The 16,179-nt window shown below is 31.6% G+C and overlaps 1 protein-coding gene across 1 annotated transcript; it reads left to right on the top strand.

Annotated features, from left to right (window-relative positions):
• The first annotated feature begins 530 nt into the window (after positions 1–530).
• On the top strand, positions 531–3,800 carry LOC107864211. Its single transcript, XM_016710517.2, has 2 exons — positions 531–661; positions 3,042–3,800. The coding sequence occupies exon 2, from the start codon at positions 3,082–3,084 to the stop codon at positions 3,514–3,516; it is 435 nt and encodes a 144-aa protein (XP_016566003.1). The 5' UTR covers positions 531–661; positions 3,042–3,081; the 3' UTR covers positions 3,517–3,800.
• Positions 3,801–16,179: the final 12,379 nt, after the last annotated feature.

Below are 16,179 nucleotides of genomic sequence, written 5' to 3' on the forward strand. Positions count from 1 at the left end.
AAAAATACATATCTTTCAAAGAATTAAGTTAAGATCTATGAATCATACACATGAAAAATGTTGTCACTTCAATGGTATGGTAAAGTTCATGCTTCTTTTCTCTTGAATAATATTATTCTTTTTCTTTCTTATCAATACCAAAGAAAATAATTTTTTTGATAAAAAAAAAATAGCATTATATTTGATGAGGTAAAGCATGACTTAAATTTTCTTGTTAGTACACATTAAAATACATTGCTATTAATTCAAATTTCTTGTTATATAAATGGATTAGATGGGGTTGAGGATATGGGTTAGGCAGAATTTTATAGTTCTGATTTAAATTGTACATCAGTCTTAAAATATTTATTTAATGTGAAATAATTATTAATTTAAGATTTAGTAACTAATACGAATTTTATTTCAGAATAACATAAACTTTTTTTTAAACTTATAAACTCCACAATTAATTTATTTATGTTTTTTTTTTTAAATCTATATATGTTTTTCTTTTAATCAGAGGGGATAGTTTTGAATTTGGGTTCAAATGTTTTTTATTTTTTTTAATTATTAATTGTCTATTCCTCCACCCACCCAGCCCCTCCTAGGAATTTGTCAGTTGTCGAGGTTCTCCCATCATCCCCCAGTTTAATCATTTGGAAAGCAGAGCACTACCTACAAGGTATTCATCTATTCCTCCACCCTTCTCCCCCAGCTCCCCACCCCCACCCCGCATTCGGATCACTTGAGAAGCAAAATGTTACCTATGAGTTATCTGTCTGTTTAAAGTGAAATTAGTGTTGGGTCTCCCCTCCCCCCCCTCTTCCTCCAAATGCATCTTCAGTTAGCTTCCTCCCATTGTCTACCAGGACTTTTTTGTCGTGTCATATGGACATATTCATAAAGAAAAAAGCTATGGAAAGTGAAGTGTTACCTATGAGTAATTCGTCTATTCTCGAGGCTCCCTCCCCGTGATTTAATCATCCAAAAACTGAATCTAGTATCGCCTATTAGGAATTTGCTTATTCTGGGGCCTCCCCCCCCCCCCCCCAACAATACATCATCAATTAGCCTTTTTTTACCATCTGCTTTCATTTTTTTTTATCGTATTTTATGGGCAAGGCGTTACATACAAGGTATTTGTCTATTTTTGTAGCTCCGCCTTCCCGATTTAATCATTTGAAAAGCAAGACGTTATCTACACGGAATTCTCTATTTCCTAGGCTCCCCCTCCTCCCAATTTAATCATCTGAAAAACGAAGCATTATCTGTAACGAATTTGTCTATTCCGGTGACTTCTTATTTGAAACCATAATGAAGTAGAGATGAAAGATGAATTTTTATTTGAGAAAAAAAAAAGTAACTAATTTAATCGAAATTTAACCTAAACTCATAGGAAATCAAATCATGATCCTCATAGATGCTATTTTATTAGACAACTCTTTTTCACATGAAATTTGTAAAATATAATACATGAGATCGATGAATAAAGCATATACTAGTTCCTTTTAGCTTATTTGAATTATAATATTTCATAGAAGATTATCGATTCTAGTATTATTTTACTGTAGTATTGTGACTACGTTATTTTTGTTTACTATTTTCTTTTTTAACTTTAGTTACGTCTTTTTTTAATTTATTTTGTCTTAAGCTAAGGTGTGTATACTCTATTTTTTTCAGACCCCATTTTATAAAAATATATCGAATATTGATACTAATTAGTTATCACATTCTCACCAACACAACAAAACATTTGTAAGCGTTTGGTCACTTATTACCATCATCATAAAATAACAAATCCATAATTTGTTAAGACCTTTCTCTTCTACCCATTTTCCCCTTTTACCTTTTCCCATTTAGTTCTCTGTCATATTCCATATTCCTTATCTTCCAATTACCATCATATTATAAAACGATAGTATAAAAACTTATTCACATTCGTTATTTACATCACTAATAATAATTATATCAGAATTTCAAATAAATTTCAATCGGACTACTTGTTATTCAGTTAAATCATATCAATCTCAATTATCCAATTTTATACATTAAAACGAGAATACATAATAACTATGATCAAGCGAATATAATCTATATTTTGTGTATGAGTATTTATCAAAATCTTCATCATATATTAATTGACTTGACCTCTAATAAAAGGAAAAAAAATTAAATCCTTAAACAAAATTCCCTAAATTTTATTTAGTTATACAAAAGGTCCCTAAAATTTTGATTTATTTATACAAAAGCCCCATCAAAATCCTGACCTTCAAGGGCAATGCTAAAGACACGGAGCTAGCACCGCTGGCTCTATACCAGATGTTAAAAATTCAGTTGCCCTTACATCAATACCCTCAGTTTTCATTATAATTACAAAAATACCATACCCTTTAATTATCCCTTAATCCCAAAAATGCCCCTCAGCTTCCACTCCCGACCCCGAAAACACAAAAAAAAATGCCGGACATTACCGTCATTTCACACTATCTCCATTTTCTACTGGAGTCCATTAAACCCAATGGCATTTTAGATATTAATACAAAAACAAAGGGTAAATGAATAAACTCTATCTATATATATCACTTGTTGCCTCTTGCAGTTTTTCTTTTCCTCTATATAAATTCTTTTTCTCTTTAATCCCTTCAAACATTCTCTCTCTGTCTTATCTCTCTCTCATTTTTCTCCTTTCTCACGGCGGAACCACCGCTTGCACCACCGTCCGTACACCGGGAAACACCGTCCACGGCGGCTTCCTTGACGGAATCCGACCAGCTTTTTCTAGATCCTCCTCACTACTCCACCTCTCAACACACTTTTTTTTTCTATTTTTTCCACTAATTTCTACTGTATTTTAATTTTCAAAAAAAAAAAATAATTTGTAACAAATGTATTTTGTTAGTATGAATTTACGATTTTGCCCTTTGCTTTAATTGTACCTTCCAAACCTCTTATAATTCCTTAACCGTAAATTCACTTTTTTCCCCTTTTCTATCGCTTTTATTTATTTAAATTTAAATTATTTTTTTCTTTTGTTTTTTTAATTGTGGTGACGTGGCATGCAGTAAATCAGATTAGATTGAAAAAAAAAAACGGACGGCTAAGATGAATTATCACTCACATCGTTATTTAACGGTTGACGATTCATCACGCAAGAGAAAAGACCGTCAAGACACGTTTTATTCTTCACCAAAACCGTCAAATCCACTAACGGCCGTTAGTAAAGCCGCCCCCGAGCCGAATATTACTAAAATGGCTAATCCACTTTTAGCCGGCTATCTGGCTTATGAATTTTTGACTAAAGGGACTTTATTGGGTCAGAAATACGACCCGGCTCGAGCCAAAGCGGTTCCAGTGAATGCGAACGTGGCTTTAGCTGAGCCGAAGAAGAGGAAGTTGAATCCTGAGGAAGGTGAAAAGTCGAAGCCGAAGCCGAAGAATGAGAGTTATGCTGAGGTGGCAGCCTTGTTGAGGAGTGATGGGACCCACATTCCTGGTATTGTCAATCCTACGCAGCTGGCGCAGTGGATTCTGATGTGACACCATAAAGTGCACGTGGCGGATTTTCATTGGCAGAGAATTTTCAGTGTAAGAATTGTAAAACCGAAAGCTTTGGGTTTTGGTTTACAGAAGGAAAGGAAGTAATGTAGAAAACATTTACTCAAAAATATCATGTGTTTGTTGTTGTTTTAATTAGTTACTTTGTTTAAGTTTGATTTGTTTTTTTCTATGTTGTTGTTATTAGATGACTCATGAATGTTATGTGCTGGTTAGAGTGCTAGCTAGCTTTTTTCATATATAGTATCTTAGTTCATTTTCTTTAATTTGTTTTCCTTTTATAATATCTTTGGATATATAGGTTGTTATCGATAAACATGTGAGCTGGGGGGGGTCACGTGTTGGAAACGGTCTCCGACAGAAATGCAACGCAACGTACATTAGACCCTTGGCTTTTTGGCTCGCTCTTTCTTAGACTCCGCACATGCATAGCGTGTAGGAGCTTAGTCCATCGAGCTAGCTTTTATACGTATTAATTTGTCATGGTATTTTCATAATTTGGGATATGTATGTGTGTGTGTCATGTATAGATCACTATATTCTACATTCGTGCATGTTGATAGTCATTGCATATTTCATTTGCATGGACCTGTAAGTGTACATGTCTTTGGTGGTAGAGGGACGCAATGCATGCATATCTCAATAATGTTTAGTAGATAGATATACTCACCTATTTGTGCTAGTGAAAGTAATCTTAGTAACAAATATATATGCTTTGCAATAGTAGAGTTTGAGGAGGATGGACCTTAGAAGTGATGTGGCGTGGCGAGGTAGTTTCCGATACACCCTTTGGCTTTAGAAGAGAAATTTGTAACTCCATTTCATCATTCACTCAAATAAAGACTCAAACTAAGGTTCAAGTTATGATCATAAATAAATGAGATATATTACGTATATGATGATTCGTGGGATGTGAAATTGTGTGTTGAAATACTGCTGCATGTTGATGATTATCGATCCGTTGATTAGTTCATGGGAAAATGGGGTTAAGTTTGAAGTTTCCAAAGTATTATAGCTACAAGTTTTTAGATGTGCTCGTAAATATTAAGACGTACCTCTTTATAGCCATAAGTTTCAAAAGTTTTATAGTTACGCAAGTATTCGATTCAGAGGCGAAGTCAGAATTTTAAGTGAGGGAGTTCAATATTTAAAGAAAATTAAGTCGAAGGAGATTCAATACCTACTATAATCACATAAAAAATAATTTTAATCATGTATAAGTAGTATATTTTTCCGTCGAATGGGGTTCGTAAAGAGGACTGACTCCACCTCTGATTAGATTCCAAGTTTTAGTTTATTTTTTAAAGAAAAAATAATATAAATATACATCTTAACCCGCATATTTATAAAATCCTCACCCGTACAAATAATTACAAAAATCTTAACTAATTACATTTTCGTTGGATGTATTGCGGGCTACATATGTATTTTTACAAAGGAAAAAATGTATCTTCTTCGTTGGATGTATCGAAAGTTAATTATGTATCTCGACAGACTCAAAATTGAAATTTTCAATAATTATGTAAAATATTAGGATTTCCTGTAATTAAGCTCTATACTGTTGGGATTTATATTGTTTGCCCTTTTTGAAAACTACGTGTCGTCGATGTAAACTATAAATTGAACAGAAAATTGTATGGCGGTACTTGATTGGTATTGAAAAGAGAAAATGACTTTTGAAATTTTGTGGTTTGAGATAAGTTGAGATATCTGTGTGAGTATAGATACAACAACGACATATTCAATGTATTCCCTGGCAATGAAGTCTGAGAAGGGTAGAGTGTACGTTGTTCGTACCATGCAGCCGTACCGACCATTACCTCGAAAGACTATTTTCGATAGATCCTCGACTCAAGTGTATTGAGTATAAATCATTTCATGAAATGTTGAATCAAAAGTTAAAAGTTATTTCTAAACCAATTAGGACAAACTATAAACAAGTATATCACTTAAATTAAATTATAAGAAAGAATATTACATTTGAACCTTACAACTAGACCCATCGAGAACGACAACCTCACTATGAAACTAGATGGGGAGGACAAATTCAATTTTATAGTCTTTTACAAAACTTATCTTTTATTTTTATAAGAAAATTTTATTTTCATAAATAAGAAAAAAAAATTATCGATAAAATATTAAAGAGTTCTTTTCTTTTATTTAATTTGTAAATGGCTATAATCGTTCGTTACTTTACTAGTTTCTTTTTTCCAAAGCTTTTTGTTGCTTTTTTTTTTGTTTCTCTAAAGGGGACAGCACTCCAAAACAGAGTTTTCTCCATACCCAAGTTCGAACCCTCGATCTTTGATTAAGGGTGGAGTAGCCCCATCCACTGCACCACAATCCATGTTGGTAGCTTCTTGTTGCTTACCTTTGATATAGTGTAATGAATAGGATTGCTCTTCATTTAATTAAAGATTTCAGTTTTAAGTCCTTGATATAAATATTTTTTTTTGGGTACGGAACGTTTTTCTGAATAGGTCATAGGTAACACGTATCCTGATCAAACTCTAATATATACATGAAACTAAATGAAAAAAAAAAAAGAAGAAGAGAGAAGCTTCATGTTGGTTTAGTTAAATTTTGACCATCTTAAATTAATCTTGGGGTATTAATTAATTCTTTAAGGAGATGAATTTTTTACGTGCATACAATAATTTTCTTGTGTAGACTTTAAAGTATTTGTCCAGTTTCAATTCCATATACCAAAATAATTAATTTCGAGTCATCCCCAATTATATCGAAGCGCTCTCTATAAGATTTTCTTTGTTATTAGAGATTAAATATAGAATCTCTAATTAATGGTGAAAAAAATCTTATTCCTAATACCCTAATCTTTGGTGGTAAGTCCTTAACTACTAGCTTAATATTTTTTAACACAATTATTTTTCCAAGTATAATAATTACTGTATTTAGAGGCACGATCAGGATTTGAAGTCTATGAGTATTAAAATTTACGAATCATAAATTAATACTTTGTGTATATTTAATAAAGAGAAAAGACTCAAATATGTCACTAAGCTATCAGAAATGACTCATTTATGTCATCCGTTCAAAGTTGGGCTCATTCATGTCACCGACGTTATAAAACTGGTTCATCCATGCCATTACTTTTTAACGGTGGTTTTCTAAAAAACTGCTCTGCCACGTGGCCTCTTATAAGAGGTCCATATCATTTATTTTTTTTTGATCCATTAAGAAGAATTTACCCACACCCAACCTATCACCTTAACCACTTTAATATTACTCTTAATTTTGATCCTAGATTTAAACATATATATAATCATTTAGTCTTCGAACATAAAATTTACACACTTGAATACTACGTTTAAAATAATATAGGTTAGAATAATTAATAATTTAAAATAACAAATGAATAAATTGTGATTAAAAATTAATTTGTTTTGACTCTCGAAATCCAAACATCATCACATAATTTAGGACGAAGCGAATACCACATAAATAAAGGACCACAACTTTTAATTAGGAAGAATACCTAAAATCTCTTCTAAATTTGGATTATAAGTTTTATAATTGAATTATTGGTAGTCTTAATTATTTCGTGAATTTGGCTATTTGGTAGTCTTTAAACTCTTTAACGTGGACGAGACGTAGAGCATAATTTTTTTTTGCGTGGGTAGATTCTTTAATAGACACATTAAAGATCCATTAATATACGCATAAATAGTGTCTGGGTGAGTAGGTACCAAAAAACACTAAAACATATGTGGACTAAAAACACCCTATGTACCTGGATGGTGGTCTTTTATTTATTTTATATTTTTTTAAACTCTAACACGCCTAAAAATAAATTATGCTCTACGTCTCGTCCATGTTAAAGAGTATAAAGGCTATCAAATAGCCAAGTCCACGAAATAATTAAGACTACCAATAATTCAATTTACAACTTATAATTCAAATTTAGAAGAAATTTTTAGGTATTCTTCCTAATTAAAAGTTGTGGTTCTTTATGTATGTGGTATTCTCTTTGTCCTAAATTATGTGATGATGTTCGGATTTCGAGAGTCAAAACAAATTATTTTTTAATCACAATTTATTCATTTTCCATTTTAAATTATTAATTATTCTAACCTATATTATTTTAAACGTAGTATTCAAGTGTGTAAATTTCATGTTTGAAGACTAAATGATTATAGATATGTTTAAATCTGGGGTCAAAATTAAGAGTAATATTAAAGTGGATTAAGGTGATAGGTTGGGTGTGGGTGAATTCTTCTTAATGGATCAAAACTTAAAAAAAAAAAAATGACGTGGACCTCTAATAAGAGGCCACGTGGCAAAGCAATTTTTTTGAAAACCACCGTTAAAAAGTAATAGCATGGATGGACCGATTTAATAACGGTGGTGACATGAATGCGCCCAACTTTTAACGGATGACATAAATAAGTCATTTCTGATAGTTCAGTGGCATATTTGAGCCTTTTCCCTTTAATAAATTTTTAATATAAATACAAAATTTAAATTGAAGCTATTAAAGGTCGATAGAATCCATAAACGATACTATTTTCAAAACCTACAATGGAAGATTTTTTTTTTTAATTTCCCACCTAATATTTGTTATTTATATTGAGACTCGACTAATCTAAAATCTGCTGAAAAGTCACTCTATTAAAGAACTATTTAGGCATGAAAAGAACGTTGGAGGTTGATGTGTGGTAATACAGATTGAAAAAATGGGCCAGTGGAAGAATATTCGTGGAAATTATATTATTACCCCCGCAAATTATTAATTCTCACTAACTAAGAATTAAAAAAAAAAAAAATCTCAATGCACTAAAGTTTTGGCTATGCACATGATTTGAGAAAGGGCTTCACTATAAGAGTGTATGTATGTCGTCTTATTTTATATTTGTGTCAGAGGATGTTTTCACCGTTTCCTCCTGATCACATGACGACAACTTTACCAGTTACTACAAAATTCCCCTTCGAGCTAGTCATAATTGCACTCTAAATATTTGAAATTTGGTAGTAATTTTGTAACAATAACATACTCATTAAGATCTCACAAGTCTCGTAATAATTGAAATGTTGATAGAGCAGAGTGTAGACATATCTTTATCTTATCTTTTGAGGTGTTCTTAAATCGATAATCCGAATCAAAGTGAAAAAGAATCTGACCATGAATCGATTAGATTTGGTTCGATAGTGAAAAAAAAGTCTTGATCTTAAGTGGTTTGATTAGATTTTAACTAAAAGAGAGTCAAATCGGAGACAAACCATTGCAACATTATCGTAATCGATAAATTACGTCATATCGTAATACAAAGCATGTCGTTTCCTTTAATTATATACATCGTATCAATTGAACAAGCCGGATCCAAGGTTCCACAATTAATATTGAGTCTAATTCGCGTAATAATTAAAGGACATGACATTATTTTTAAAGTGGTTGACTTATCTACGTAATAGGCATTTGAGAATGCGTGCATAAGAAATTCAAATTCGAACGAAAAAGTGTCTAATTGAAACACTTTGTCATGTATTTAGATACTCAACTGAAACAAGTCATAGTTCTAGCATTTAAATGAAATTAATTGACAAATTTGAGAGTATCTGTATAGTATTAAGCCAATTTATTTAGGTTAGAACTTAGAATCATGTTAATAAATTCCAAATTTCAAAATTAATTAACTATAGCAAATTGAATTTTGGCCCATCCTACTCTATCTACGAACGTATAGAAATTGTGAGCTAACGTAACGTCAAATATGGAACATGAAAGCAAAATATTTGGAACATATGCAAGTTAGGCAAGTATTCCCAACTATAAATATTTTAGCTAATTTATAGATTACGATAATATCATATATAGATAATATAAATTCATCAGTTTCTTGTGTTAAACGTGATGTTCTCGTCAGCTTTTTTCGTAACTTAATTAATCTCACGAGATATTTATTATTTTTTAACTAGTATAGGTACTGAGTAACTCTGTTCACTGAGATTGGAACAGAGATCATAATTTAGTGCTTGTTGATTTCGAAAAATAAGTCATATTTTAAGGAGACATATTTTTATTATTTGGCCGGTGAGTGGAATAGTCAAAAAAAAAAATGAGAATATTTATTAAAGATTTGATAGTTGTGTTAGAATATACATCGAATAGTGTATGGTCTAAATTTTGTTTATTAAAATTTAATAATAAGGTCTAATAAGTCATATATATATATATATATATATATATATATATCGTGTTGATTGTAGTATTGATTTGAAGTTTGGAGAGGTGGGTTAAAGTTAAACGTTCGTTTACGTATATTTTTTATCGCTTTATTATAGTTACAGAGTATGTATTCTCGTTGTAATGCATAAATTGAATATGGTGATCAATACAATTCGATTGAATATCAAGTAATTCAGTAGAAATTTATCTGAAATTCCGACATAATTATTATTGTTGATGTAAATATCAAATGTGTATAAGTTTTAGTGTAATGACATTACAATATCGTGGTAATTGGAAGATAAATGAATTATGGAAGATGTGAGAAATTAAATGGAAAAAGGGAAAATGGGAGGAATAGAAATGTCTGATAAATTACAGATTTGTTATTTTATGATGATTGTAAATTTGTAATAACTAATTATTAAGTGACCAAAGGTTAACAATATTTTGTTGCTTTGGTATGAATATGATGGACTAATTAATTTGTACTAGGAATAATCTTCTATGAAATGTTATAATTTAAATAAACTAAAAATAATAATTGCACTATGTTTTATCAATCTCATATATTATATTTTATTTTACACATCTCATGCATCATCCATCATGATGTGCATCTCACACAATAAAAACAACATCTATAATGCATCATGATATAATCTCCTATGAATATAAAAGTTAAAATTCAATTAACTTACTTCTTTTGTCTCAAATAAAAGATTGATCTTCCACCTAATTTATTATTGTCTTGAAATAAATAGGGGTAGGGAGGGGGGGGGGGGGGCGGAGAGCTCGGAAAATTGATAAATTCCTCGAATATGGTACTTCGATTTCCAGCTGAGAGTTTGTGGGTGGGGGAGTTGCCCCAGAAATAGATAAAGTCCTCGTAAGTAGCATTTCGTCTTTCCGATTGATTAAATCGTGGATTTGGGTTGGGGGAGGAGGGAACAGATAATTCTTCGTAGGTAACGCTTCCCTTTTCAGACGATTAAACCAAATAATAAAAATTATTATTTTTCTAAAAGAAATTTTCTATTTTTTGATAAATAAAAAATAATAAAGGATTTATTCACTATGCTATTTAGGATTAAGAGAATATGAAGCAATACTTTTATTAGTCAACCAATTATTAATTAAGTTTCTTCTTTGGTGTGCAAAAAAACAAAAAAGAAAAACAAAAGAGGGATAAAAGATAAACCAAACTATCAATTGAAAAACAGGTAGTTTGGATTCCACAAGAAAAGAATAATCTATTAAAGTTAGTGGAGTTAATATTTCAAGTGATGTAACTTTTTTTTTTTTTTTTTTTAGAAAAAAGGTAACACATATGACCTATAGTTCAAAACTATTCCTTTTAAATAAAAGAGTAAAAATTAAAGAAGAAAAAGAAATTCTTTCACAAACTTATTTAAGTTTGCTATATAGAATTGTTTTAAAAAAAATTAAGCTAATTAAAAATTTAAAGTTTATGGATTTAAAATTATAGCTCTTATTAATTACTAAATTTGAAATTAATAATTTAAATACATTAAATAAATATTTTACGACACGTATACAATTTGAGTCAGAACTATTGAATTCTGTCAAACACATACTGGCAACTCAATCTAATACATTGATACAATAAGAAATTTGAACTAATAATAATGTGATTTTAATTGAGTCAACCTTTATACCTCACCAAATATAATGTAAATTTTCGTCAAATAAATAAATAAAAATATTTTCTTTGTTATTGAAGGGAAAAGAGGCATGAACACAACAATGAAACATTTTTCATGTGAGGGATTTCTAGGTCTTATCTTAATTCTTTGAAAGATATGTATTTTTTTTTAAAGAAATTCTTCTTCTTGTTCATGTTATGTTTAATACAATTTTTTTTTGTGTTGAACACAATCAAAGAGGGCATAAAGTAAATTTATTATTCTTTTTTTTTCCTTTTCTATTTTTTATATTCTTACTTTTTTTCCACATCTGAATTTTAATGTGCATCTTAATATTTAAATATGTAATTAATTTCAAACTTCTTAATAGTAACAAAAATAAATAAATATGTCAAAATTAGTGGAACATCAATTACCATAATCTCATTACAAGCTTTGTAATTAAGCATATCCAAATCATAAATATATTAGCTAAGGTCTAGATTATAATGCCCCATATAGATAAAATTCAAAAGGCATCTAATTATCTATTAATCCACATTGCATGTGTTTTTGATATAAGGACAAATATTTTTGAGAAAATGTGATTCACACATATGTTTGATTGGAGAATGAAAATCACGTAGAAATGCAGGGTAAAGCTGTTTACAATAAATTCTTGTGGGTCGATGCTTCTTCAAACTTCACGCATTACGGAAGTTTTAATGCATCGAGCTGCCCTTTGATAATAACACTAATATATACTAGCAAATATAATGGTATTTTGGGAACAACTTTTAGTATTGATGTTAGTAATAATGTTCTAGTATTAATAGTGACGATTCATCCAAACTCAATAATTTTGACTCAAAATATATTTATGTGTCAAAAAAATTCACCTAAATAAATACAACTAATGAACTTTAAAATTAGTATGTAAATCAAATGGACAATGGAAGGTTTCCAAATTTTAACCTATCAAATTCAAAAAAACACACCATGAATAATTTTAAGGAGTTTTACATAATTTTTTATCAATTATATATGTAACCTATGCTTCACATATTTGAAAGTGACATATGCATATGTGTTGCTGCACAACCAATAATTTAGACTATAATAAAAGGAAGGCCCCATAATTAATAAGAATAATTTTGAGAAATTTTTTCTAACAGCTCGGTGCACTAAGCTTTCGTTGTACGTGAGGTTTAAAAAATAGTTGAATAAGAAGATTTATTATACGCAATTACACATATATGTATAATTCCGCTTCAAAATGAATGTTCTCTTTATTTTGACTTTTTTTGAGTCTTCGATATCATAGTTGAGATTGTCATAGCTCTTCGTTCATTCAGAGATGGAGTGACATCAATTATTTTAAAAATTCAAGAGAAGATCACGATGAGATGAAATATTTATTATTATACGTCAAGTAAAATGTATAATATATTTAGTTAAGGCATTCTAACAGACTGATAAACTCGATGACAAGACATTAGATATTTTGGTAACTTATAGTTATGATGAATCATTTCTATCTTTCTTTTTTATTTTTTTTGTTTCTTGTTTATATCGAAAGCAACTTAGAAATATTTTAACATTAATGTTTTAATTTTATCCTAAATTCACAGAATTTTAGCTTGTACGTGACAAGTGCGTCTTATTTTAAAAACATTTTTGTTCAATTAGATTGTTGGGTTCATAGTAATGAAAGGGTGTGAATGAAAATGTTAAAACGTGCAGGAACGCGTGAACAGTGACTGTTTCGCATGAACAGTAGCACTGTTACGTGGACAGTAGCACTGTTTCGCGTGAACAGTGCACTGCTTCACGAACTGATGCGTGAATAGTGAATGTTTCGCGTGAACAGTAGCACTGTTACGTGAACAGTAGCACTGTTTCGCGTGAACAGTGCACTGCTTCACGAACTGCTGCAACACTGTTTCGAACTGATGCAATGTTTCACGAAATGGTGTACTATTTCAGAAAATTACTGCAATGGTTTAAGTAAACAGACATGTATTTTCAGGAAAAGATACACACCTCTAAATTGAACCAATGTCACCTTTCAAAGGGGCATCTTGTGGCTATAAATAACCTCATTTTCATCCACAGGTAAAAAAAAAAAAAAAAGAAAGTACAGAAAATTTTCAGAATTACAAGCTTCTTCTTCTTCTTAAAAATACTCTAAGTGTGATCATTCAAACCGTGAGTGTGTTCAAAGAATCCGCCTATTTGAGGTACCGCTATAGTTGGATTGAAGGCCATTTTATCCTGGGAGGAAGATTCCATAACCTCGAGTACAGTGAGGGGAATTGTTCCTTAAGGAAAGTCCGTGAATTTGGATGACTTGGCCTTAACAATTTTTTTTTCATCTATATTTCTGAAATATAAAATACACCTCTTGTAAAGATCATTTTGATCTTGTGTTGAGGGTATTTGTTCAACTTCATTGTATTCTTGTTCATACTTGAACTCGAGTTGAAGTTGTTATTCTATTATACAGATTCTACGTACCCGTATTGTAGAAAATAATAATCTTAAGGAATAAGTCTACAGAATCTGTATTACTTGTTTTTGGAGATTAAAGCTTAGACTTTCTACTCCACTTGAATTTAACTAGTGATTAGAAGACATAAAATCTTCATCACAAGTTAAGGTTCACTCGGTTGACGATTCGAAGTAATAAAAACTTCATCGTTAACTAGAAACAAGAAGAAGAAGAGTTTAAAGTTATTTAACTTTAATAATAGTATACTGAAAAATACTATTTTTTCTGTCTTGTGATGATAGGAAAAATGATAACTGAAAGTCAAATGATGGATGCGACAACGTCTATGGGGGCAAATAATATTGCCACATCAAGTCGCACAAATGCTCCGCCAACGATGGCACCGGCGGAGAAGCCCGAAAAATTTTCTGGCATTGACTTCAAGCGGTGGCAACAAAAGATGTTCTTTTACCTCACCACTTTATGTCTACAACAGTTCACTAGCGAAGACGCTCCCGAGGTGCCCGAGGGAACCTCGGACAAAGACCACTTCGTTATTATAGAAGCTTGGAAACATTCGGATTTCCTTTGCAGGAACTATATTCTGAGTGGTCTCCAAGACGACCTCTATAATGTCTATAGTGGAACTAAGACATCAAAGGAACTGTGGGGGACACTTGAACGAAAATATAAAACGGAGGATGCGGGGATTAAGAAATTCCTTGTTGCACGGTTCCTGGACTTCAAAATGATTGATAGCAAATCTGTTGTCTCTCAAGTACAGGAGTTGCAAGCCATCATACATGATCTCCTAGAAGAAGGTATATTTTTGAAAAATACCGTAGTGAACAAATTAAAAATGTTCTTAAAACTCACATAAACTGTTTTGTAGGTTTAATTGTGAATGATGCTTTCCAAGTAGCAGCAATAGTTGAGAAGCTACCACCTTTGTGGAAAGACTTCAAAAACTACTTAAGGTATAAGCGCAAGGAGATGACCGTTGAAGATCTTATCGCCCGTCTTCGTATTGAAGAGGACAATAAAGCTGCCAAAAAAGGTCAAAGGGAAATTCTACAATGAGTGGAGCACATATTGTAGAAGATGGCGAAAACAACTCGAAGAAAAGAAAGAAAGTTGAACATGGAAGCAATCAACCCAATAAAAAGTTCAAGGAAAAATGCTTCAATTGTGGCAAAATTGGCCACAAGTCCACAGCTTGTCGAGACCCAAAAAAAGGCAAGAAAAAGGACCAAGCGAACATGATTGAGTCCAACAAAGAATATGATGATTTGTGTGCTATGTTCACGGAATGCAACTTGGTGGGGAATCCATGCGAATGGTGGATGGATTCTGGTGACACACGTCATGTTTGCGCAAACAAAGAGTTGTTCTCATCATTTGCTCCGGCTCAAGCAGAAGAAATGCTTTACATGGCCAACTCCGTTACTGCTAAGGTAGAGGGAACACGAAAAATTTGCCTAAAGATGACTTCCGGCAAGGTCTTAACACTGAACAATGTGCTATATGTTCCGGAGTTACGTAGGAACTTAATTTCTGTTTCACTCGTAGATAAGAACGGATTCAAATGTGTAACCGTTTCTGGAAAAATTATAGTTACCAAAGGAGAATGTATGTAGGAAAAGGTTATCTCACGGAGGGCCTTTATAAGATGAATGTAATGAATGTTTAAATGAATAAAAGTTCGAATTCGTCTTATTTGCTTGAGTCTTATGATTTATGGCATGAATGTTTAGGCCATGTTAATTGCAAAACATTACGAAAATTGATTAACTTAGAAGTTCTGTCAAACTTTGAGTGCAATAAATCAAAGTGTCAAACGTGTGTGGAATCGAAGTATGCAAAGCATCCTTATAAGTCCGTTGAAAGGAACTCCAATCTCTTAGACTTAATACACACTGACATTTGTGATATGACGTCAACACCATCTCGTGGTGGGAAAAAGTATTACACTAGATATTGTTATGTTTACTTGTTAAATAGTAAGGATAAAGCAATAGATGCGTTTAGGCAATATAACACTGAAGTTGAAAACCAGTTAGACAAAAAGATTAAAATGACAAGAAGTGATGGGGGCGGGGAATATGAATCTCCCTTTACGTAAATATGTGTAGAGAATGGAATAATCCATCAAACTACGGCCCCATATTCACCTCAATCTAATGAAATTGCAGAAAGGAAAAACAGAACTTTGAAGGAAATGATGAATGTCTTACTTATAAGTTCTGGTTTACTGCAAAACTTATGGGGGGAGGCTATCCTTACGGCCAATCGTATACTCAACAGAGTTCCCCATAGTAAGACAC

This window comes from Capsicum annuum, chromosome 3 (assembly GCF_002878395.1).
Source record: "Capsicum annuum cultivar UCD-10X-F1 chromosome 3, UCD10Xv1.1, whole genome shotgun sequence".
Lineage (NCBI taxonomy): Eukaryota > Viridiplantae > Streptophyta > Magnoliopsida > Solanales > Solanaceae > Capsicum > Capsicum annuum.